At 33.7% G+C, this 22402-nt stretch overlaps 3 protein-coding genes across 6 annotated transcripts; 1 reads left to right on the plus strand and 2 right to left on the minus strand.

The window, feature by feature from the left end:
* The first annotated feature begins 3943 nt into the window (after positions 1-3943).
* On the plus strand, positions 3944-8126 carry Hmgs (hydroxymethylglutaryl-CoA synthase). 3 transcript variants are annotated; one of them, XM_071792181.1, is made up of 2 exons: positions 3944-4310; positions 4421-8126. In XM_071792181.1, exon 2 carries the CDS (start codon positions 4520-4522, stop codon positions 5885-5887), a length of 1368 nt encoding a protein of 455 aa, XP_071648282.1. In that variant the 5' UTR covers positions 3944-4310; positions 4421-4519; the 3' UTR covers positions 5888-8126. The 3 variants fall into 3 exon arrangements, with proteins under 3 accessions (XP_071648282.1, XP_071648281.1, XP_071648283.1); XM_071792180.1 differs by having other exon boundaries at positions 3944-4232; XM_071792182.1 differs by having other exon boundaries at positions 3944-4214.
* Positions 8127-8433: 307 nt separating this feature from the next.
* On the minus strand, positions 8434-14468 carry Rab19 (RAS oncogene family member Rab19). Its single transcript, XM_071792196.1, has 5 exons — positions 13999-14468; positions 11465-11549; positions 11049-11147; positions 10782-10939; positions 8434-10705 (listed from the first exon to the last, which is right to left on the minus strand). Exons 1-5 carry the CDS (start codon positions 14206-14208, stop codon positions 10598-10600), a joined length of 660 nt encoding a protein of 219 aa, XP_071648297.1. The 5' UTR covers positions 14209-14468; the 3' UTR covers positions 8434-10597.
* A 1817-nt stretch (positions 14469-16285) lies between these two features.
* P32 (complement C1q binding protein P32) lies at positions 16286-18945 on the minus strand. Of its 2 annotated transcripts, none has more exons than XM_071792185.1 (5): positions 18548-18945; positions 17666-17816; positions 17378-17580; positions 17068-17156; positions 16286-16535 (listed from the first exon to the last, which is right to left on the minus strand). In XM_071792185.1, the coding sequence occupies exons 1-5, from the start codon at positions 18909-18911 to the stop codon at positions 16500-16502; spliced, it is 843 nt and encodes a 280-aa protein (XP_071648286.1). In that variant the 5' UTR covers positions 18912-18945; the 3' UTR covers positions 16286-16499. The 2 variants fall into 2 exon arrangements, with proteins under 2 accessions (XP_071648286.1, XP_071648285.1); XM_071792184.1 differs by having other exon boundaries at positions 16286-16518; positions 18548-18941.
* Positions 18946-22402: the final 3457 nt, after the last annotated feature.

The following is a 22402-nucleotide window of genomic DNA, read 5'->3' on the forward strand; positions in this document are numbered from 1 at the left end:
GGCGACGTTCACGGCCGTTCCTCGGTGGCCGCGCGCGTGTATGTACATACAAGCAAGAGATCCTTACTCGCCGCGAATACCCCCGTCCCAAGGATCGCGTTACAAAAAAAAAGAAAGAAATCAATATATTTCGAGCAACACTTCGTGTCATACTCATCCGAGGCATGCTTGTGGGGGTCGCTTGAACAAAACGACGCTTCGTCGTATATATTATTCATCGCGACCCCGTGACCCGCTGATCCAGTCTAATCGGTCCATCGCGAGAGCGGGACTGATCCAGATAACACGCGTGTCTAAAAGATGTCTTTAAAAAACATCTTTTTAAAAATATCTTTAAGACTTTACCAAAAATTAAAATGTCTTAAAAGACTTCGAGACTTTCTGAAAAGACATCTGAAAGTCTCCTTTTATAAGATATTTTTTAATGTATATATATGTACACACAACAGTTAGTTCACATTATCAACTGTAATATGTATTTATCGATTAAGATTCATGATATATTATTAATCTGGATATAACATATATAGCCCATCAAAATATTTCCTATCAATTATACTTAATTTCTAGCAGCCTGATGTTTTTACATTATTCAATGTCTCAACGATATAAAATTAAGAAGGCGAAAGTTCAGAAATTTGTCAACCAATTAACACAGGCTATTTTTTTTCTTTTTGTTAACTTTAGTTTCCATATTATTAATTTATTCATATTTTATTTACGATTATTACATTTATATATTCATGACTTTTATATATGGTAAATTTTTTTCATTCTTAAACTTCAATTTCGTAAAAAAAACAATGCAAAAATTATTCTTTTAATTATTTTTTAATTCTTTTGCTTGTATATACAAGAGAATAAAGAAAACACATACCATGCGTACCAAAAGTTCCAAAACGGCCAATTGTTTCAGAAAGTATTGGTTTATTCAAAAAATGTTTTAGATAAAGGTTAGAAGGTTCAAAGAGGGCCAAAATAGACGATCTTATTAGATTTTGAGTCCGGGGCTCATATGCTGAGCTCAGTAGCGCCCAAGTCAAATTTTTTAAATGAAAACCCTCGTTTTTTATTGCATTATCTCTTTCTATAAATAAAAAAATGTTTCATACAAAAAGTTATTCAAATTAATTAATAGAAAAAGATGATATAATAAAAAATGGGGATTTCTGTTCAAAAAATTTAACTTGGACCCTACTAGGCCCAACACGGACTCAAAATCTAATAAGATCGTCTATTGGCCTTTAAACCATCCAACTTTTATCTGAAACATTTTTCCAATAAACTAATACTTTCTAAGATAATTGGCCGTTCCAGAACTTTTACGCACGGTATATACGTAGACATATTTTATATATAGTGTTTGTCGGTATTTAGATAAAGTTATCTAGATGATCATCCAAATAAAGAAATAGAATCATTTTTATCTTATTTGGACACTCGAAAACAAATCGACTTCTAGTAGTCTAGCGGAAAGGAACATTTCTTCTGTAATATTGAGAAAAAAAGAGAATAAATAAGTAAACAATTATATAGTAGTAACATCGAAGCACTTTTTTGTATTTGGAATCTAAATCGAAGAAACTCCAATCTCTTATAAATTTTTCAAATGTTAAAAATATATTTTTTTTAATATAATACATTCCTGCATGCCATATTGTCGGTGTCAATTAGAGCGTCTTTTTAGTTTAGCACCAGTGTTGGGCAAAATTTATTGTGAATAACGAATAAAAAATAACGAATAAAATAAATGTATTCGTTATTCGAATAAAATAATCACGAATAATTTATTCGTAATTCATCATTTTTATTCGAAGAATGTAACGAATAAAAAAAATCGATAACGAAAAATGATGCACAGAGTAAAAATTAAAGTCCTCACTCGTGAATGTAAAGTTGTAGTATAATTTATTAATTAGTTAATTTATTAGTTAATCTATTAATTAGTATTTTTAACATTAAATAAATTAAAACAAAGAAATTAAATAAATTTACAATCAATAAAATAAAAATTTAATTTAATAAAAACCTGTATCATTATTTTTAATTAATAAAATAAAAAACAACATAAAAACTAATCTTATTTATAAATAGAAAAAGAGAAATTTAATAAAAAAAGTACATAATCAACTTTAGTTTCCCAAAAGTGTAGATTTCAGAATGTTCTTCTTTCAGTTGGTTAAAAAAAATTACTTAAAAGTAATTATTATCAAAGTTTATTTTTTATTTGATACATTTTTATTTAAGAATGCTTTCAGAAGCACACGTTTTTCAAACATACTGTCTGATAATCGATGATATTTGGCTGTATTAATCATCGTAGCAAATGAAAATAATATCTCCACCGGAGCCGAAGAAGAAATGAATGTATTGTATTTTATAAAAACTTTCTTTATTGTAGGATATTTTTCTAGATAAGATATCTTAGAGTCTGGATCTCCTAGATAATGAAAGATCTAACGAAAATAAGGATCATAAAGCAAATATTTTCGTTTTTGTTTCTAGATCTTTCATTATCTAGGAGATCCAGACTCTCAGATATCTTATCTAGAAAAATATCCTACAATAAAGAAAGTTTTTATAAAATACAATACATTCATTCCTTCTTCGGCTCCGGTGGAGAGATTATTTTCATTTGCTACGATGATTAATACAGCCAAATATCATCGATTATCAGACAGTATGTTTGAAAAACGTGTGCTTCTGAAAGCATTTTTAAATAAAAATGTATCAAATAAAAAATAAATTTTGATAATAATTACTTTTAAGTGATTTTTTTTAAACTTGTTAAACTAAAAGAAAAACATTCTGAAATCTACACTTTTGGAAAACTAAAGTTGAGTATGTACTTTTTTCATTAAATTTATCTTTTTCTATTTATAAATAAGATTAGTTTTTATGTTGTTTTTTATTTTATTAATTAAAACTAATGACACAGGTTTTTATTAAATTAAATTTTTATTTTATTAATTGTAAATTTATTTAATTTCTTTAGTTTTAATTATTTATTTGACATTAAAAATATACTAATTAATAAATTATAACTTTACATTTACAAAATATTATCATTTGTTAACAAAATTTTTTATATTTTGTTTTATTTTCGAATAAAAAATAACGAATAAACATATTTAACTGTGAATAACAAATAATTTTAATGATGAATAATTCTATCAACGAATAAAAAATAACGAATAAAAAAATTATTCGTTATTCGTAATCGAATAAAAATTTATTCGAATAATGTACAACACTGTTTAGCACCATAAGTATACCCTGTCGAAAACGTTTATTAAATGAAGCATTCGCAAAACTTCCATTTTTGGAGAAATAAATACTTAAAATAAAAATATTGTATTTTATATATATAAAGATACTAAGAATATTATATTAAATATACCTATAAAATAAAATTGTTTTAATATTTCTTTTATTTTTCTGCGTAATTCTTTTTATAAATTTTTATAAATTATAGTCTCATAAACACAAAATTATCTAGATAAATCGCGATAACCACCTGATCTTTTATCTAGGTTAATTAAAAACAAAATAATCTTTATCTCATCTAATTGTAAGATGAATTTACGAATTTTCATTTTATCTTCATCTCAAATTTTTTGAAACATCATCTACGGCAAACACTATTTATATAATATACATATAATTATATATGAAAAATTTCTTCAGTTTTAATGTTCTCTGAGAAGTATTCGCACGCGTGGGTATTTGGACGCGCGTTACGGTCGCGCAAATTCGCGTTTTCCGCGTATTGTCTCCAAGCCTGATGTCGTAATGACCCCGGGAGATTGTCATGCAAAACTCACGAGACTCCAAGGTCCGCCAAGTTCGCGAGTTCCGCCGTTCCACCAGCAGTAAACCGTAAACCTTTGTCCTTCTCCCCCTTCCCCGCTCCTCCGGCATAGTCCCGATTATACCATTTATACCGCGCGCGCAAGCGCTGCGTGCGCATTCGCCTGCGAAAGTTCGGCCACGGCTGACGGCAGTGAACCTCTTCATCGGCGACCGGTGTCGCGAGCGACCACGTGAGGAGCAGACGAGTTAAGCGAGTGAACGAGCGAGCGAACCGCTGACCGGCCGACTTTAACCGGGACGGAGGTGCGTCACTCGCGGGCTTCGAAGCACGCAATCGAAAGCGACGCGACGACCGGGATTTTCACTGAGCCAAGCAGAGTTTCACTTCTAACCTGAATTTGGTGAGGACGAGCGAGCGGGTGTGTATATGTATATATATATATATATTATCGGCAAACGTTACACGGAAGTCATTACATCTACCAGGAATATCGGAAGTACGTCGCGTGCGGCTACGCAGTTGCCTGTACTGTAGTGAATTCAATAGGGTCAGGTACTCGCGTATCACGCGAGAATAGCACAGCGATTAATCAAAATCAATCAACAGGCTCAACCGTCGCCAGGGTGATTACATCTGACCTCGCGGGAAAGAAAAGAGAGATAAGGAGCATCGTTTCTGAGAATACTTGCTACCTGACTCAACAAGATGTCAAGGCCAAAGGACGTCGGTATCCTGGCCCTGGAGGTCTACTTCCCAGCACAGTACGTGGAGCAGAAGGAGTTGGAGGCATTTGACGGCGTGTCAGCAGGCAAGTACACGATTGGCCTGGGCCAGTCGCGAATGGGATTTTGTAATGACCGGGAGGACATCAACTCGTTGTGCCTAACTGTTACCCACCGGTTGCTGGAACGTTATAATGTCAAGCCACGGGACATCGGTAGATTGGAGGTTGGCACCGAAACCATCCTCGACAAGAGCAAGTCGGTTAAGACCGTGCTGATGCAGCTGTTTGAGCCACACGATTGCACCGACATCGAGGGCGCGGATATCACCAACGCGTGCTACGGCGGCACCGCCGCGCTCTTCAACGCGATCAATTGGGTGGACAGCAGCGCCTGGGATGGTAGACTCGCCCTAGTCGTTGCAGCCGATAACGCGGTGTACTCTACGGGTAGCGCCAGGCCCACCGGCGGCGCAGGTGCGATAGCCATCTTGGTAGGTCCAGACGCGCCTCTCGTGTCCGATGGTCTCCGGGCTAACTGCATGAAGCACGCTTACGACTTCTACAAGCCGGACCTACGCTCCGAGTATCCTGTCGTAGACGGCAAGCTGTCGATCCAGTGCTATCTCAGCGCTCTGGACAGCTGTTATCAGCTGTACCGCAAAAAAGTCAGGAGCAAGAGCCCTGGCGAGAGCCCTGTGACGTTGACCAACTTCGACGCGATGCTCTTCCACTCGCCATATTGTAAACTCGTACGAAAATCGTTCGCCAGGTTGGCCTTCATCGACTTCAAAAACATGTCGGAGAATCAGATCCCCGACGGTTATAAGGACGCGATGAAATTCCATGCCACCAAGCTCGAGGACACCTACTTCAACCAGGACATCGAGAAGACCTTCATGCAATTGAGCAAAGTGGACTTCGAGCAAAAGACCCAACCCAGCCTGCTGATAGCAAACCAAGTTGGAAACATGTACACGCCATCGGTGTACTCTGGTTTAGTATCGTTGCTCATATCAAAGCCGATAAATGAATTGGCAGGTAACAAGATCGGCATATTTTCCTACGGCTCGGGCCTATGCTCCAGCATGTACTCGTTGACGGTAGCAAGGGACACGCGAGAAGGTTCTGGCTTGTCGAAGATCGTCACCGCTCTTTCTTACGTCAAGTCGCAATTAGAGGGACGTCACTGCATTTCTCCGGAGGACTACACCAAAGTGCTGGCATCGAGGGAACGAAATTGCCACGTTGTGCCATTTATTCCAGAGAGTAGTATAGACGACATGTTCCCGGACACATATTACTTAATGCAGGTGGATGAAAAGTACAGGAGGACTTATAAGAGAGTATGAGATGAAGTGTTAGACTTCAAGATTTATAGAATCATTTATAGTTAATTTTATTCAATAAAGATATATACATATATATATATATATATATATATGTGTGTGTGTGTGTGTGTGTGTGTGTGTGTGTGTGTGTGTGTGTGTGTGTGTGTGTGTGTGCGTGTGTGCGCGTGTGTGTGTGTGTGTGTGTAGGTAGAATAAAATTATCTATAAATAATTCTATAAATAAATAAATAAATATGTATATATATATATATATATATATATATATATATATACACACACACACACACACACACACACACACACACACACATATTTATGTATGTATGTATGTATATGTAAAATAAAAGGTTCGAGGTTTTTCTTGATTATAAATTTTTGTTGACAATTATATATAATTATATTATATTAATAACACATGCAACACACACTATTTATCATGTCTAAGTGTTAGATGAGGTGTCTTCATACCAAAAATTTATCCCATAAATTAAGGATGTTCTGGAGGAAATTTGTCAAAATGCTACGAATTGATGAAAATTTAATATCATATTCTGTATTCTCTTTTAAAGTTTGGGGCTAAATTTCAGATCGATTTACAATTTAGATAAAAAGTTATTAATTTATAAATATCGAGTTTTAACACACGTAATCTTATAGCGTTACAGAGTGTAACCATTAAAAAATGCTACCAATATAATGATATTTTACACATAAGTAGATCATCAACAAACAAAAATATAGCAACAAAACAATTTGAAACAATTTACAAAAATTTTTTTTCAAGATTTAAAAAAAAAATGGTAGTAACAGTTATTTAGTCACTAAATCTACAGTCTTTTACATTCTATTAGATTTGTCGTAACTATATATATATATATATATATATATATATATATATATGTTTTTTGTCTTTGAATCCCCCTGCATGACTTTTGGTTGGATCTGTACCCCTAGAATATCCTTAAGTCTTCCTTGATAATTTATCATCTTACTATACATTAATATATTATTTTTTAAGACGTAAGCTTTTTTTAATAAGATTCTGAAATGTAACGTTGATAACAGCAATTAATTGATAATCATGTAATTTAAAAAATATAATTAACAAAGAATCCATACATTACATTGCGTAGCAATCAGGCATAGATAAGAATCTCAGGTACTTGTGTGATTTCAACAGAAAATATTTTGATAGAACAGAAAGAAACAATTTGCGCTAATAGCTTCTTCGTTGATTTACGAAATAAAATATAACTATTTTGCAACGTTGTTCTCTCCTTACATCGTCAATTACAAATGTTTTCAAATATACCTATGATTCGCCGGAGTTTAACTATTATCGTTGTAGCTCGTTGATATTTATATAAATTTAATGATGATGATATTTGTTGCGATGTAGAAACAACATTAAAAAGTACCTTAAATACGTAAGACTGTTTTCATACAACAGGAACTAAGATCAGAAAATTTTTATACATTTATGCTAATGCTGTCTATCCAAATCCTTTAATATGCGATGAGTATAAATTAAATAACGTACAAGCAACAGATATATGCTTGATGTTGAATATTTAATTTCAAATTAATCTTTACAAGGTCAATTTAGACATCTGTAATATATTTGAATTACGTTGAGATACATCAACTGGAATTGTCTTCTCTACCTCGCTTTATCTTTTTTTAATATATCTGAAATCTGCAATATTAATTTAATGCAACGAGTGAATGTCATTAGCCAGCGTTTTATAACCCTTACATGTATATGTATACCATATACAGCATATTTATACCGAAATAAACAATTGTCTGAATTATCATAGAAATTCCGCGTAAACCAAATGATGATACTGACATATGAATGAATATTTATAAATCGACTCTCTGGTCACAAACAACTTTTGGCATGAAAAGACGATTAGCTTTTTACAGTCACTGTGATAAATTTTGTTCACCTTGTCCACATGCAATTTATCGGATTATTTATAATGTGATATGAACCATCTTTGGAGTTATAATCTACATGCAAAGCTGAAGCGATTTTGTATGTCGCGTGTGTTAAAATTTGTAATAAATAAACAAATTTTTTTATTATTTGGTATTTCAAATGTACCCAAACGCAAACGTACATTTCGTCATTAAACTAACAAAACTATATTATGCCACGTATTTTAGAGAAAAATATATTTTTCAACTGTCTCTACATATATAATATATAGTATACAATAAATATTTTTTATTACTTTGTATGGTATAATTAATCACAAAATTAATCGAGTGTTTCAAAAATTTTATAGCTTTTTATATTACAAGGAGGTAAAATCAATAAAACATCAATTTTTTTATAACACGTATATATTTTTTCAGTAAGAAAATTTATTTAATAATAAGCTTCTAAATATTTAATTTTGAAACATTTGATCAATCTTGTGAGATAGTATTACCTTGTGTATTATTTCAGCACATAATTGCAATACTCGAAGTGCAATATTTTATGTTTTATATAATATCCTTTTTTGCAATTCAGATAGATCATATATATATATATATATATACAGGGTGAATTTTAATGGATGTCCCATTCACAATTGTCATCTGCCAATTTGTCTCAATTTTCTTTCTATATATATAAAAAAATTTTCCATTTTGTAACGAAGACGTAAAGTTTAACAATTATTCTATATAAGTGAAGTGCTCTTTATCAAAAAAAGGATGCTCGATGAAGTATTGATGGTAAAAGGATGGGACATCCATTAAAATTCACCCTTATATATATATATATATATCCCTTCGTCCGCATAGGTATTTTTGGCACCTTTACGCCGCATAGATGGGTCGTTTTCGTCCTGACGTTTTACAAAAAATTTGAAAAAATTCATGGAGGTAATTCAAACCTTCAATTTGAAGTATCAATCATAAAATTATAAACAATTTAATTTTTTCACATAATTTGTATTTAAAAAATGGAGCAACTACAACTACAACTTGTAAAATCATCTTTTACTCAAAAAATCATAACTTTAAGACAAATAAGGTATCGAAATGAATAAAAAAAAATTGAAGAGAAAAAACGTATCTTTCATAAAAAAAATATTGCATGCAATTATTTTGAAATGAAGTGCTTAAGTGTTCGCCGCCAACCTCGTTTTTTCAAAAATTACGTGTCTCCTGTGACGACCGGAGGGGGACTGGCGCCTTGAACTCGGTAGGCGCGTTCTCGGGGAGCATAACTTTTTTTACGGATGCGCAGTGGCGCCCTCTCTACCCGTTTTCAAAAGTTACAACTACATTTGATTTTCGCCCGGACAAAAACGACCCACCTATGCGGGCGAAGGGATATATATATATATATATATATATATATATATGTATATATGTATATATATAATTAATAACAGAATTGACAACGACAGCCATATGTCTATTTTCCATATTTTTTACTCGAAAATATTTTATTCGAAAAATGCACCGAGATTTGTAAATTAACAAAGATCTTGATTTGCGATGAACACTTTAATTGATAATGTATGCGCAAGGCTTTACGTATCGATGCTCTTATCAAAACTATAATTTGCATTCGCATTGGAGTATTTCAAGGACAATACACGCTCTTACGTGCAACATAAGTATCAAAAAAATATATTACGATTGACATGTAAGCAGTAATAGAGATTCGTTATACCTATTTGTTCATAAATAACAAGAGCATTTATTTAAACAAAACGCGCTCTACATATCTGCCCATTCCCATTGCGCTTTTAACGCTGACGTTGAACGCGGTTGTCTGAATTATATTCTTCCCAGCAAACACAATGCAACATGTACATTACATGTTTAAATTTAAGAAAGACTGAGAATCAGACGCTCGCTTTTAGCGTAAAATTCACACTGAGAATCCAACTGTGGATTAATATTTACAGCTTCTAGATCGGTGTTCGGCGATCGCGAGACAAAACATTTCACATTCGCCGTAATAATATTCGTACGTAGAAATAAATAAAATAAATAAATAAAAAAAAACATTAAGTTACTACTCGCAATTTGAATCCCTTGTAAAACTAGATTACACTTCGCGAATGTCTGTGCGTTTAGCACATGACGTATAACAATTTTAAGGCACTAGAATACCATAAGATCTCTTTAGATTGCCGCGGTATTCGTGGAGTGTCAATACATGTACGCATGCGTAAGTGTATATAAGTATTTGTACGTTTTAAATCGCATATAAAAATATACATATGTACTCTTCCCAGAACAGCGAACTTTCGGAGCAGAAATGAGCCGTCTTGGTCTAAAAATGAGATCTTTATCGCGAGATTCGTATTTCTCGAAATTCGAACATTTTTCATCCTGTGCGGATAGAGAAATAATATCTTGAATTTGTAACCTAAATATCTTTCTGCTGTACTGATAGAATCACGCCGACCGCACGTGTTCTACTTTGAAGGTATTAACTTGTATCACGCTACGTTAAGATAAAAGGCAGTGAAATTTTTGTAAAAAGATTATAAGATTTATGCGATATTTTAGACAAATCCTTTGCACCGCATACCAATTTCTAACTTTTCAATCATTGTTTTAAGAACAGTAACATTAAGAAACTTGCAGAAGGCATCGATATCACACTCGTTGAATGCCTTTTATCTTATCACTGGACACTCGTTGAAAATTTCGGTCATGCAGAAATAGCGTACCGAAAAAAAATCAAACAATTTAAAATATCTTGTACGAGCAGCCCGAACAAGAAGACAAATCTCGACCGACGCCGAGCCTCACTACTTCGTCCTCGCTCACACTAATCTGGCGATTATCGTGTCGTCTCTAAAAACAAGTGCGTTTTTCAATTTTTAAAATTATATTTAAAAAATATTTTGCGCGATGTAAGAGACAGGTTTACCTTAAGTTCCGATGCTAGATAGAAAAAGACGGAGTCTATGTTTGTGTTATCTTTGGCTGAGGTTTCCACTACGTGCAAAACTTCAGGCAGATATTGGCATAAGGCTTCAGCCTCCGCTTTCTTCACCTCGCGCAGATCCTCCAAGTCGCATTTATTACCTGCGAAGCGAAAAACATACAGAAACTGAGTAACAATTGCGCAACGTAATTACGTTATGATATTGTTACAACGTATATATGTATATAGAATATTATAGAATGATCGTACCAACTAATACTAGTAACACATGAGACGACGTGTATTTCCGGACTTCCTCCACCCAACGTTGTAAACTCAAAAACGTCGAACGCTTCGTAATATCGTAAACTAAAATAATCGTGTATTACCTATTAGAACGATACCGTATTTAATTTTTCAGGCAACAGAAAGTCGTACAAAGAGAACAAAAGCTACAATTCAGTCTCCCTGTCAAGAAAAACAATATAATATATATATATATATATATATATATAATCACTTGTGCCTTTCAAGATTATAATAGAATTCCTATCAATTTTTTTTATTAAACTAATTCTTAAATAGTAAATTATTCTTTAAATTAATAATACAAAATAATACAAATAATACAATACATGTTAATCGAAAAATGATCTATTATGCGGCTAATGTACTTATATACGTACCTACGATTACTCCATTTGCAGATCTATAGTAACTCTGAGTTATCGTTCGAAATCTTTCCTGTCCCGCAGTATCCCATATTTGTAGCTGTCAATGATAGAAATATATGATAAAAATTTCAATAATCATTATAAATTTAAGTATTAGTCATTATAGGAAAGGCAGGATAGCGGCTAACAGGACGTGGGGGCTAGGGGAAAGAATTTGTAGGAATGATTTTATTAGAAGAGGGATGTTATTTAGATATTTAGTTAGGAGCGTGATTTCATATGGGGTGGAATTATGGGGTTGGGAAGAAAAGAAAAATTTAGAAAAGATATTGTTGGATTACGCTAGATGGGTTTTCAAATTAAAGTTTTGCACGCCGAGATATATAATGTCTAGAGAATTAGATTTGAGCAAATTAAGGATAGGATGGGGAATTAGGGCTATGAAATTTGAGGATAAGGTCAGGGAAACAAATGAGGAAAGGTGGATTAAAAAGTGTTGGCTGGAGAAAGAAAGTAATAATTGGAACGATAGGTATGGTAAGGAAAGAGAGAAATATTTTAATAGGAACGGTTGGAGTGTTGTGGCGGTGGAAACCTTGAGAAGTGAGGGGAGAAATTTAGGTAAAGAAATGTGGAAGAGGGATGAGGATGTACAGAGGCAGTTAGAGGAAAACAGGATTTTAGATGCAAGGTATAACAAGAAATATAAGGAGCTAAGTATGGATTTGGAAGGCCCAAGTTATTTAAAGTTGGATAATTTAGACAGGCAGGATCTCGGGGATAGTATCAGAGCGTTGTTAAATTTAAGATGCGGGAACTTAGAATCAGGTAACAGGTATTGGCTAGATGAAGAGAAACAAATGTGTATTTTTTGTAATAAAGGCAAGGATAATATGAACCACTATGTTGAAGATTGCGTTAAGACAAAGGAACGGTTTACAGTTTTAGGAAAGGATAGTAAGGAAAGGTTGGAAAAACTTTGGAATGATAAATTGGACACCACCAAAGCGGAGGTATTGCTAAAAGTTGTTAGGGAAAGGGATGCGAAAGAAAAAGAAGATAGATATAGGAAGTCAATAGGTTGTGAGAGAGGCTGTGAGATAAGTAGTTTAGTGCAATAAGATTCAATAAGAATCGAGGCTCGTGCGTGCTTTGTTAAATAGGTTTAATAAATAAATAGGTAAAATATCAAATATTAATGTGCCATAATTTGTAATCTTTAATTTTGTAAAGTTGTAATTTTAAAAGGTTATTAGGTATTTAGGAGCATGAGGAGGAGTGTGTGTGTGAGTGAATAAGGAAATGATTGTAAACCAAGTCCACTTTCTGGCTGTTATGCTAAAGTTAATAAACTATATAAGTATTAGTCATTACTACCGATTAAGTATCTCAAGTAGATTCGAATCTGTTGGCTAGTTTGTTAATTTCGAACTCTCTATGAAATTATTTAAAAAAATAACAGCACTTTCAAATCGATTCGAACCCTCTATGAGTACCTCGAAAAACCAAAATGTTACTTTCAAATATGTTACAATCTTTTATGAGTATTTTACTAGAAATTTTACATTCCTTCGAATCAAAACGTTTGTATAAAGCGACAATTATTTTTTTGATGATTACAAATGTCAGATATTATTATATAAATATTAGATTAATCGTTGAAATTAAATATAATAAAAATTTAATTAAAAATATGGAATAAAAAATTTACTTAAGATCATTACACATTACATTCTTTAAAGTTTAAAATGAACAACTTCATTCTTAGAATTCAAATGCGCCTTGTAAAAGATTCGATTTTTTACGATAGAAACTATATTTACAAATACACTTCGAATCCTGCAGATACTCATTCTAAAATTCAGAATTAGTCAAGATCAATTATTTCGCAGTACAACACGTGTGAAATATTATTTTTTATGACTATTAATCGAATCCTAGAAACAATAAAACTTCATTAGATTTAACTCTGGTCTTCAAGTAGATATTGAATTTGCTCCCATCCCTAGTCTACTATGAATTTAAACAGATCAAGCTATGCTTTTCGCCTGTATAAAAATTTATGAATGCTTCGTAAGGATTAACTCTACAACTTCTATTTTGTAGAAAATTGTAAGTTAAAAATACAAATGAGCTTCTTCGTTAAGAGAAAGGTCAATTTCAGACTGAACTATGAATCTACAGACAAAACAGTCCTTGTTTACATTAAATAATGAACAATGAAGTCAATTCGAATCGATGAGTACCTCGACAAACAATAGCATTACTTTCAAATGGACTCGGACCAGGATCAAAAATCTTCAAATCTTTTATGAGTATTTTACTAGAAATTTTACGTTTCTTTTGAATCAAAACGTTTGCATAAAGCGACAATCATTTATCTTATAGACATGATTTTTTTATAAATTAAGAATTAATTTCTTTGCTAGCTTTCGGTTCTACTTTCTTCCTCTTCTTCTCACACTGAAAAGCATAGCTAATGAAACGAACGCAGCAGAGGTTAAGCTTGGCGATCGACGCAAATGTATCTCCGGAGCGCGGCGCACCTTGACCCTCTTGCCGTCGATGAGGACGGTCTTCATGGTGAAGTCGACGCCGATGGTGTTGCCGTGGCGCTCGACGAACGTGCCGGATCTAAAGCGTTGCACCACGCAAGTCTTGCCCGTGCCGCAGTCGCCAATCAGCACGATTTTAAACAGATAATCGAAGCTCTCGTCGTCACTAATCATCAGGTTGTCGGGGTCGCGACACGACATCCTCTCACTGGGACTCGCGCCGTCGCGCGAGGACGATGGTGACTTGATCGCAATGGACTTTGCCACTTCGCGGATGACTATCTACGCCATCGCCGTATCTAGCTATCCACGAGTCTTCCTTCATCCAATTGCGTCCATTTTGGTCCAGCAGCCAGCTTACCGCCCCGCTGCGATTCGTATCAGCGGCGAATCGCGGCATCGTTGATCCCTCTCTTTCCTTCCTGTCTTCAGTCTTTCTACTTTTCTTTTCTTTTCAGTAATTTCTTTTCCATAATCGTGGTACACTGACTCGCATGAGTCGAAAATCCATTGGGTTGAAAGAAGAATTCCTTTTCCGTCACGCGGTTACATTTATCACTAATAATAAGAATCTATCTTCTTTTCTCGTTGTTTCAGTGTATCTTATTTGAGACAAACGTGCGAGCAAGCGAGAGTGTGAATGAATATATGAAAAGTAGAATAAAAAAGAAAAAAAATGTAAGAGAATGAGAATAACGAAGCATTATTTATATCTCCAGTAACCAAAATGATAGCAGTTAGCAGTCTGTCGGCAGATTTGTAATGGCCAGTCTACAGTCTACAATGAGTCGTTAGTCGTTAGTCAGATGTCGGAAGAAATAGTTATAAGCGTATCGTAAGGCAATCAGAGGCCTGTAATCGGTGATCGTAAGAGATGGAATTTGGCCAATCGCTGATGTGATTGCCGATTACAGACTTCCGATCGCCTTATGACACGTTTATGACTTTTTCCGACTCTCTTCCGACATTTGACTAACGACTAACGACTTATTGTAGACTGGCCATAACAGATTTGATTAGACATGTCAGCAGACTGACATCAACTGCGTCCGCATTCAACTTAATTGTTCTATTAGCAGCCAGCAGAGTCTGCTAATATATAATCAGACTGTAGATTGGCAACAGAAGTCGCGCAGAAACTGAAGTTTCGGCAGGATCTGCTCGATTTCTGTCGCCAATCTGCTGTCTGATTCTGTTAGACTTCTGTGTTAGCGTTCTACCGACATCATGTAATATATCAGAACCGTCATCAAATCTGTAGTTTTTCTGCTAACAAAATTTGTAGCAGATACTTTGCTTTTGACAGACTTGACCGTCTGAGTATTACTTTATAAGAATTAAAATAATGTAAGAACGAATAAGCATGAATGTAAGTGCGAAAGCAATGTAATCATTTTGTAATTTTTAAAAATTTAATGAAGTCTATGCAACACAAAATACTTGTCTTATGAATAAGCATGCTTTTTTCTAAAGTAGTTCTAAAGTAGTCAAGAAAACATAATCGGCAAGGAAGTTACACTATTCAAAATTTCAAGAATTTTAAATCTAATGTTGGCAAAAATTTAAATTCCTTAAAGTGAATAAAGTATCAGAAGAATTTAAACGAGATATAGGAGATGATATAGAGAAAAACTTCAGTAATATATTAATTTTCTTTCTTTTTCTACATTATAAGCAAAATTAAAAGAGCAGTACAAGTTGATTTATGCTATAACTCTCACTCATTCATTATAATCACTAGACAACTTATAATACAATACAGACGGCATCATTAATGCCTTCCACCTGAAGCATAGTAACGTGCACTATAGAAATCCCCAGAACGCTGCTAGGAAGGCATTAATGACGCCGTCTGTATGTCATAAGTTACATTCTGTCTTCTAAAAAACATAAAGAAAAAGCATTCTACATGTATTTTTTATGTAACATATCAAACATGTAACATGTTAGATATATATATATATATATATATATATATATATATATATATATATAAACGTATTTACATAATGTATGTTTTAAATGACGTAACAATATTCCTATTCTAGCCTATTAAAATAAGCAATAAAAGAATAGAAAAACAACAGCATTATTTAACGTGTGTGTAACCACTTTTTTTAAATATTAATTTTAGTTCTAATTTAATTTAGTTTTAGTTTATTCAACAGGAAATTATATTTTCTCTTCACATAATGAGACAAACAAAAATGAAATCATCGTTCATTCTAATTTTCTATTTCCATTTTGTTTGAGTATTTTGGAAATTAATCAGTAAAAATACGCGTCAGCACATCTTTTTATTAACAATTCTTACAAACTACAGTATCATGAATCGCATAAACTTAATGTTAGATCCTAGAATTACTTTCCGGATGTGAATTTCGATAAGCCCTCCAGTAGGCTAACATAAGCTGTATGCTCGTAGCATGTGCTCAAATCGATCAGTTTCTCTGCAAATTCATTTGAAATGCCTTTCTCCTCGAGGTAGTTCATCAGTAGGTCGTACAGATACTGTAAAATAAATAGTGCTTTATTTAATATAATAAAGAAGCTTAATTAACACTTATATGGGATTGTCTTGTTTGTGCCTATGACTGGTTATAGAAATATTAAATATTGTAGAAAAAAGAGAATTAAGGAAACATATTAGTAACAACTGAAGATTTAAAATAAAATATGTCACAATCTTAATTCAACGCACACATGAAAGAAGATCATGAGTTAGCTTTATAAGACTGTTTATAATTTTATAATTTCCCAAAGATCAATAATCAAAGTAACCATACATAATGTAGCCACTTTGTACTCAACACTTTGGGGAGATAGTTAATCTTCACAAATTGAATGGATTTTGACTCCATTAATTTTTTACTTTAAAATTTTTAAGTATCAAAGCGATATTCTAGAAAAGCGCAAAGTACCGGTAATTAAGTTTCTGAAGATTAACGATATTTATCACTATATAAAACTAATTAATAACGTATTTAATTATTAATTACATTAATTTTTGTTAAATAATTATCATGCTAGAAAAAATAGAGATAAAATATAAATACTTACACCATCGATAATCTCACCAGCTACAGAGTATACCTTATCGCTGTGTTCTCCTTCATACAGCGTAATTTCATCGATGCCAAATATGTCATCTGCAAAAAGAAAGTTAAATTACAATTTGAAAGAACATTAAAGAAACAAATAATATAAACTAATAATATAACAAATTAAATCGCATATCGATTTTATCTGTAGCATTTAATTATAATATACGGAAGAGTGATTTCACAATACTGAGAAATAATCAAGATAAAATTAAGAGGTCTTTTTGTATTCAATATTTTAAAAGAGAAGATATAACAAGTGTACATACTATAATTATCATCTGCACCCGATGCACCAGATTGATTATTAAAAGAACACGTGAAGCCTAGAGTCTGATTACCCCTCACTATATCTACTGTAAAATTGGGTTTGCTCTTCATTTCGCCAATTTCTACATTATCACTAGTAGGATTCATTTCCTCTTCGGCATCCGCATCCACTGTATGGTTCACGTTAAACGAAATATGAATACTAGAAAAAAATAGCATAGAGTTAATATTAATATATCAAAAATCTACAGAATAATCCATAAGTCGATATGGCAAAATTTTCTTACGTATCAGTGCCATCTTTCTTTTCAAGATTGACTTCAGCCCCATTGAGAGACACTGAAAAGCCCTCTAATGTCGTTGGTATCATTTTTAATTTCTGCGCCTTCTTCTCAGCTACTATCTCCTCAGCCAAAAATTCCACTAATTCTTTTTCCGCTACAAAAAATGAATACAATTAATAGAAAATAAACAAGTAGGATATGAAGGATTATATAAAATTATATATTTCTGCTTGACAAAAAAAGCATGCTTACTGGTATAATTTTAAAAGAAAAATTGTATAATGTATAAGTAAAATTAAACCGAACAATGCAAGATGACTCTAAGAATGATACAACATATCCACATATGCATCCAGAGAACTAATAGAGATTTACAAATTAGAAGACCTTAGATTCATTCTCTGTAATTACGCTATATTATAATCCCTGTAATTAAACTAAAATAGACATTAAAGAAAAAGAAAGAAAAGAGATGAAAAGTATAAATTCAGCTACAAAGAATATATGTAATAAACTCGTCAAATATTACAACTTACAATCGTCAGATTTAGGCTACAGTCAACGTGACGCTACAAATGCTTTGGAGTGTTCTTCCTCTCTTTCTTTCTTCATTGAAAGAAAAGAGAAGAGGAATGTTTCGAAGCATTTGTAGTGTCACGTTGACCATAGCCTTAATTTGAAGAAAAACCGCTAAAAATATCACTCTAAAAGTAGGAAGAAAAAAGAACGTTTCAAGTCACAATTAAATTCTACGTTTCCGTTTGCGAGTAGCATGGCTTTCTTCACGAACATGGACGACTCCCGGCACCGTGATCGTGGTCCCAGTTACGGAAACGATTAATGCGCGATCCATCTGATACGACATCCTGGTTTGCGGGTTAATACCTTTGGTATGCGATCTGCTGTAACATCTGCGGGCACGGAGATCGTGTAGCTCGAGCGAGGAGACGAGAGGCACGATTTCGGCAGCTTGCCGGCGGCCACAAACGTTCCACAAGGCCCTAACGGATTGACCGCCGCTGTTGCTGCTGCACGAGGACGACAGCACACCGCGGAGCGCCGTGGCACGTAACGCGCTCCTAACAATTCCGTTCATGCTGGAGGAGAGTCGACGACGAACAACTATGTAGTGAACCGAGATCAAAAGCGAAGAACAACGAAGAACAGCGAAGAACGCCGGGAACTGCGAAGTGCGAGCAATGTGGATTGATGTGGATTGTGGCGTCCGGCACGAGGGAAATGATTGCATCACGGCAGTTCGTGCCCGGCTTCCGGTCCGCGGCAGGTCAGTCGTGTAGAGTCCTATTGGGGTGCGTTCCGATTCCCCACCTGAGTGCTGAAAATCTATAGTGCACGTGACATATACTATAGGGTTTTTAGCACTCGGGTGGGGAATCCGAACGCAGCCTTGGGTGTGTTCCGATATTCACTGCCAATACTGAAAATCTATAGTATGTAAAAATCCCATTAAAGCCATTGCACGTAACAAAGTTTTAGTCATAATTGTAAAGCCGTAAGAAAATAGACCAATCACAGTCGATTATTCTCCTCGAGCTCGAAGAATAATCGAGTGTAAATGGTCTATTTTCTTACGACCTTACGGTTATGACTAAAACAGCTCCGGTAACTTAGCCGGTCAACTTCGACTTTATTAATTTTCATATTTTTTTATCGTTTGTTGGTCGTTTGTTGGTGATTGTTGGCCTAATTACAACGTTTGTTGGTTCTTAATTTTTTTTTAAATTTGAAAAAAAAAATTAGCATTAAGTTAGCCGGAAAAATTTTATTTTTAATTTCAAAAAAGCCTAATCGATGCGTAATCGTTTGCTGATGATTGTTGGTTTAATTTTAGCGTTTGTTGGTTTATTATTAGTCTTAAAAACGAAAAAAAACGAAAAATTATCTCACATATTAAAGTAATCGAAGATTGGCAGATAATTTGTAAGAATAGTTTTTGCTAAGAAGTGGAATATATAGACCTGAGATACATATAGTACTTATTTATTGTAAAAGACATGAACATTAGGATCTATATGAAAATTGTATGAAATAATAAGGTTCTTAAAAAAAAATGACGTTTTGTTACTTCAAACAAATCTATAATTTTTACAGTAAAACACTTTCCACAAGTGAGAAACGGAAACATACATTGGAGAAGTAGGTTTTTTTTCAAGAAAATTCTACTAGGAAACGTATATTCACGTATGAATACGAGAATTCTCTTCAATTTTATGTAAATTCAATCAGGTTGAAGCTTATATTCTTATAAAATAATATATATTCTTAATGATCACATAAATAATCTTTATTTATAAAAATACAACTTATTTAAATTTCAGTTCTTTAAACGCAAACATAATGCGCATATCATGAAACACTGTATCATGTTTTTAAGTGATCACATTTAGGTATGTATGATATACTTTATTCTATCATTTTTTTTAGCACATATGGTAAGTTTGACATTTATTTTATACGTACTTTGACAATTAAGGGGATGCTAAAGTGACTCAATTACCGACAATTACAGTCAAAGGTCTAATTTTGAAACGGCTTTATAGATCGCAAAATCCTTTTACAGGAGTAAAGTATAGGTACTAATGAAGGGTGGGAATGTAAAATAATTAGTAATAATTGAAAAAAATTAAAAATGTTGTTACCTCATTTTCTAATATAAACAGTTGTATAAGTAATATGTACGAAATGAAATGTTCCCACCCTTCAGAAGACGTGCACAAACAATAACGTACCTTTGAAATTGAGATTGAAAGCCTGGAATAAAAATGAGAGCTTTGAAGAAATTATAACCTATAACCATGTCTATCCTTGTCTATCATCATTGTCTATACAAGGACAGATATAGAATTCGGTCGGTAATACAAACGTCTTTAGGATCCCCTTAAGCCCCTTGCACAATGCTAGGCAACAGGCAATAGGAACAGGGAATAGAAATCAGAAATCATGTATAAATGCAGAATAAACAGTGACACAGGCAATAGACACAGAGTTTCCATCACGTTGGAAATTCTGTGCCTATTGCCTGTTGCCAACCAATCATAGCACTCGAATTTTTTAGGTTGTAATTAACGATTTTTTGGTTCCTGTTCCTATTGCCTGTTGCCTGGCATTGTGCAAGGGGCTTTAGGCGTCTTGAATGAAGAGTTCATGGGAAGAAAATGATAAATTCATAATTAATCCATTTTAAGCACAATTTTATGTTTAAAAGTAGAACTTATAAACTTATACACCATGTTTCTTGATCTTTTCGCGATTTTCTGCCGATGTTAAGGTCCGTATTCATATGGCAGTTTTATAGATGTTAGCCTTAAATTGATAGAAATAAAGCTTAAGTCGTAGGCAAATAAACCAATCTTCGATTACTTTAATATTTGAGATAATTTTTCGTTTTTTTTCGTTTTTAAGACTAATAATAAACCAACAAACGCTAAAATTAGACCAACAATCATCAGCATACGATTACGCATCGATTAGGCTTTTTTGAAATTAAAAATAAAATTTTTCCGGCTAACTTAATGCTAATTTTTCTTTTTAAATTTAAAAAAAAATTAAGAACCAACAAACGTTGTAATTAAGCCAACAATCACCAACAAACGACCAACAAACGATAAAAAAATATGAAAATTAATAAAGTCGAAGTTGACCGGCTAAGTTACCGGAGCTGACTAAAACTGCGTTACGTGCAATGGCCTTTAAAGGCTGCATCCTCATGGAGAGAGAAATAGCGGAACGGAATGAGGTTCGGGAGGTTCCTCACAAACTTTTGCTCCCGCACAGGGGAGCCACTGTGCCTGACAGCTAACGGCGCAAATTTCAAAGCAGCGAAAGAATAAAAAAGAATTGTGATAATAATAGAGTGGCAAAAAATACGCAAAGTGGTCTGTAGAAAAATTAAAAAAAGAGCTCCGTTCTCGGGGAGCAAAAGTAACGGGGAAAAAGAAGGATTTTACAAGATCGGTAAAATAGATCGTCAATATCGGTTATTATGTCTAATATATACTCTTTACCCGGCGAACCAAATTGTAACAGAGTTATTTCAGTTAATGAATGCGAACTAACATTATCGATTGACATACAGTCATAATATTTTTATTACAATACTGATTTTTCCCATATGTTAACAATTGGTGTTTGAAACTCGCGCGGAATACTACCAATTTTGATATGGTGCTGCACTCTATGCTAGCTTTCACTGAGAAACCTCATTAAAACGGAATTACTCTGAATGACTCTGATAGGCTAATCTCTAGGTGGGGACTCTCAAGATGGGATATTAGCCAATCAAAGGAATTCCGTTTTAATTCCGTTCCGCTATTTCTTTCTCCATGGGGATGCACCCTAAGTCAACAGCTTACTGCTTACGTATACTGTTGCGCGGCTATTGTAGACGAGCCATAATTGATTACGCGGTTACGCGTTAAGCGGGGAGTACACACCGTACGCACTTTTGCATAACGCATAATGCGTAAGCATAAGAAAATTGATTGGTCTATTTCCTTATGCACATGTGTATGGACCAATCAATTTTCTTATGCTTACGCTTTATGCGTTGTACAGAAGTGTGTGCTCCCCGTTATATCCACACAAACTTGCATCCCATAAACATAAGCATAAGAGAATTCAATCCGTTTCTTTATGCATATGGTTATGCACCTATGCAAGTTTGTCTGAATAGACCTTAAAGGCTGATTTATAGAGGCCGTAACCGTTGATTTAATATGT

The sequence above is a fragment of the Temnothorax longispinosus genome, chromosome 11 (assembly GCF_030848805.1).
Source record: "Temnothorax longispinosus isolate EJ_2023e chromosome 11, Tlon_JGU_v1, whole genome shotgun sequence".
NCBI classification, from domain to species: Eukaryota; Metazoa; Arthropoda; class Insecta; order Hymenoptera; family Formicidae; genus Temnothorax; species Temnothorax longispinosus.

Bases quoted from the DNA above. Each gene is read 5' to 3' on its own strand.
- Hmgs (XM_071792181.1), top strand. From the start codon at position 4,520: ATGTCAAGGCCAAAGGACGTCGGTATCCTGGCCCTGGAGGTCTACTTC.
- Rab19 (XM_071792196.1), bottom strand. From the start codon at position 14,208: ATGTCGTGTCGCGACCCCGACAACCTGATGATTAGTGACGACGAGAGC. The intron at 11,148-11,464 runs GTACGTATATAA...CGATTATTTTAG, and splicing joins TGCAAATGGAGTAATCGTAG to TTTACGATATTACGAAGCGT. The intron at 10,940-11,048 runs GTACGATCATTC...TTCGCTTCGCAG, and splicing joins TGTGTTACTAGTATTAGTTG to GTAATAAATGCGACTTGGAG.
- P32 (XM_071792184.1), bottom strand. From the start codon at position 18,911: ATGCAATCATTTCCCTCGTGCCGGACGCCACAATCCACATCAATCCAC. The intron at 17,817-18,547 runs GTATTAACCCGC...CATTTTTTGTAG, and splicing joins CAGCAGATCGCATACCAAAG to CGGAAAAAGAATTAGTGGAA. The intron at 17,581-17,665 runs GTAAGAAAATTT...ATTTTTTTCTAG, and splicing joins AAGAAAGATGGCACTGATAC to TATTCATATTTCGTTTAACG.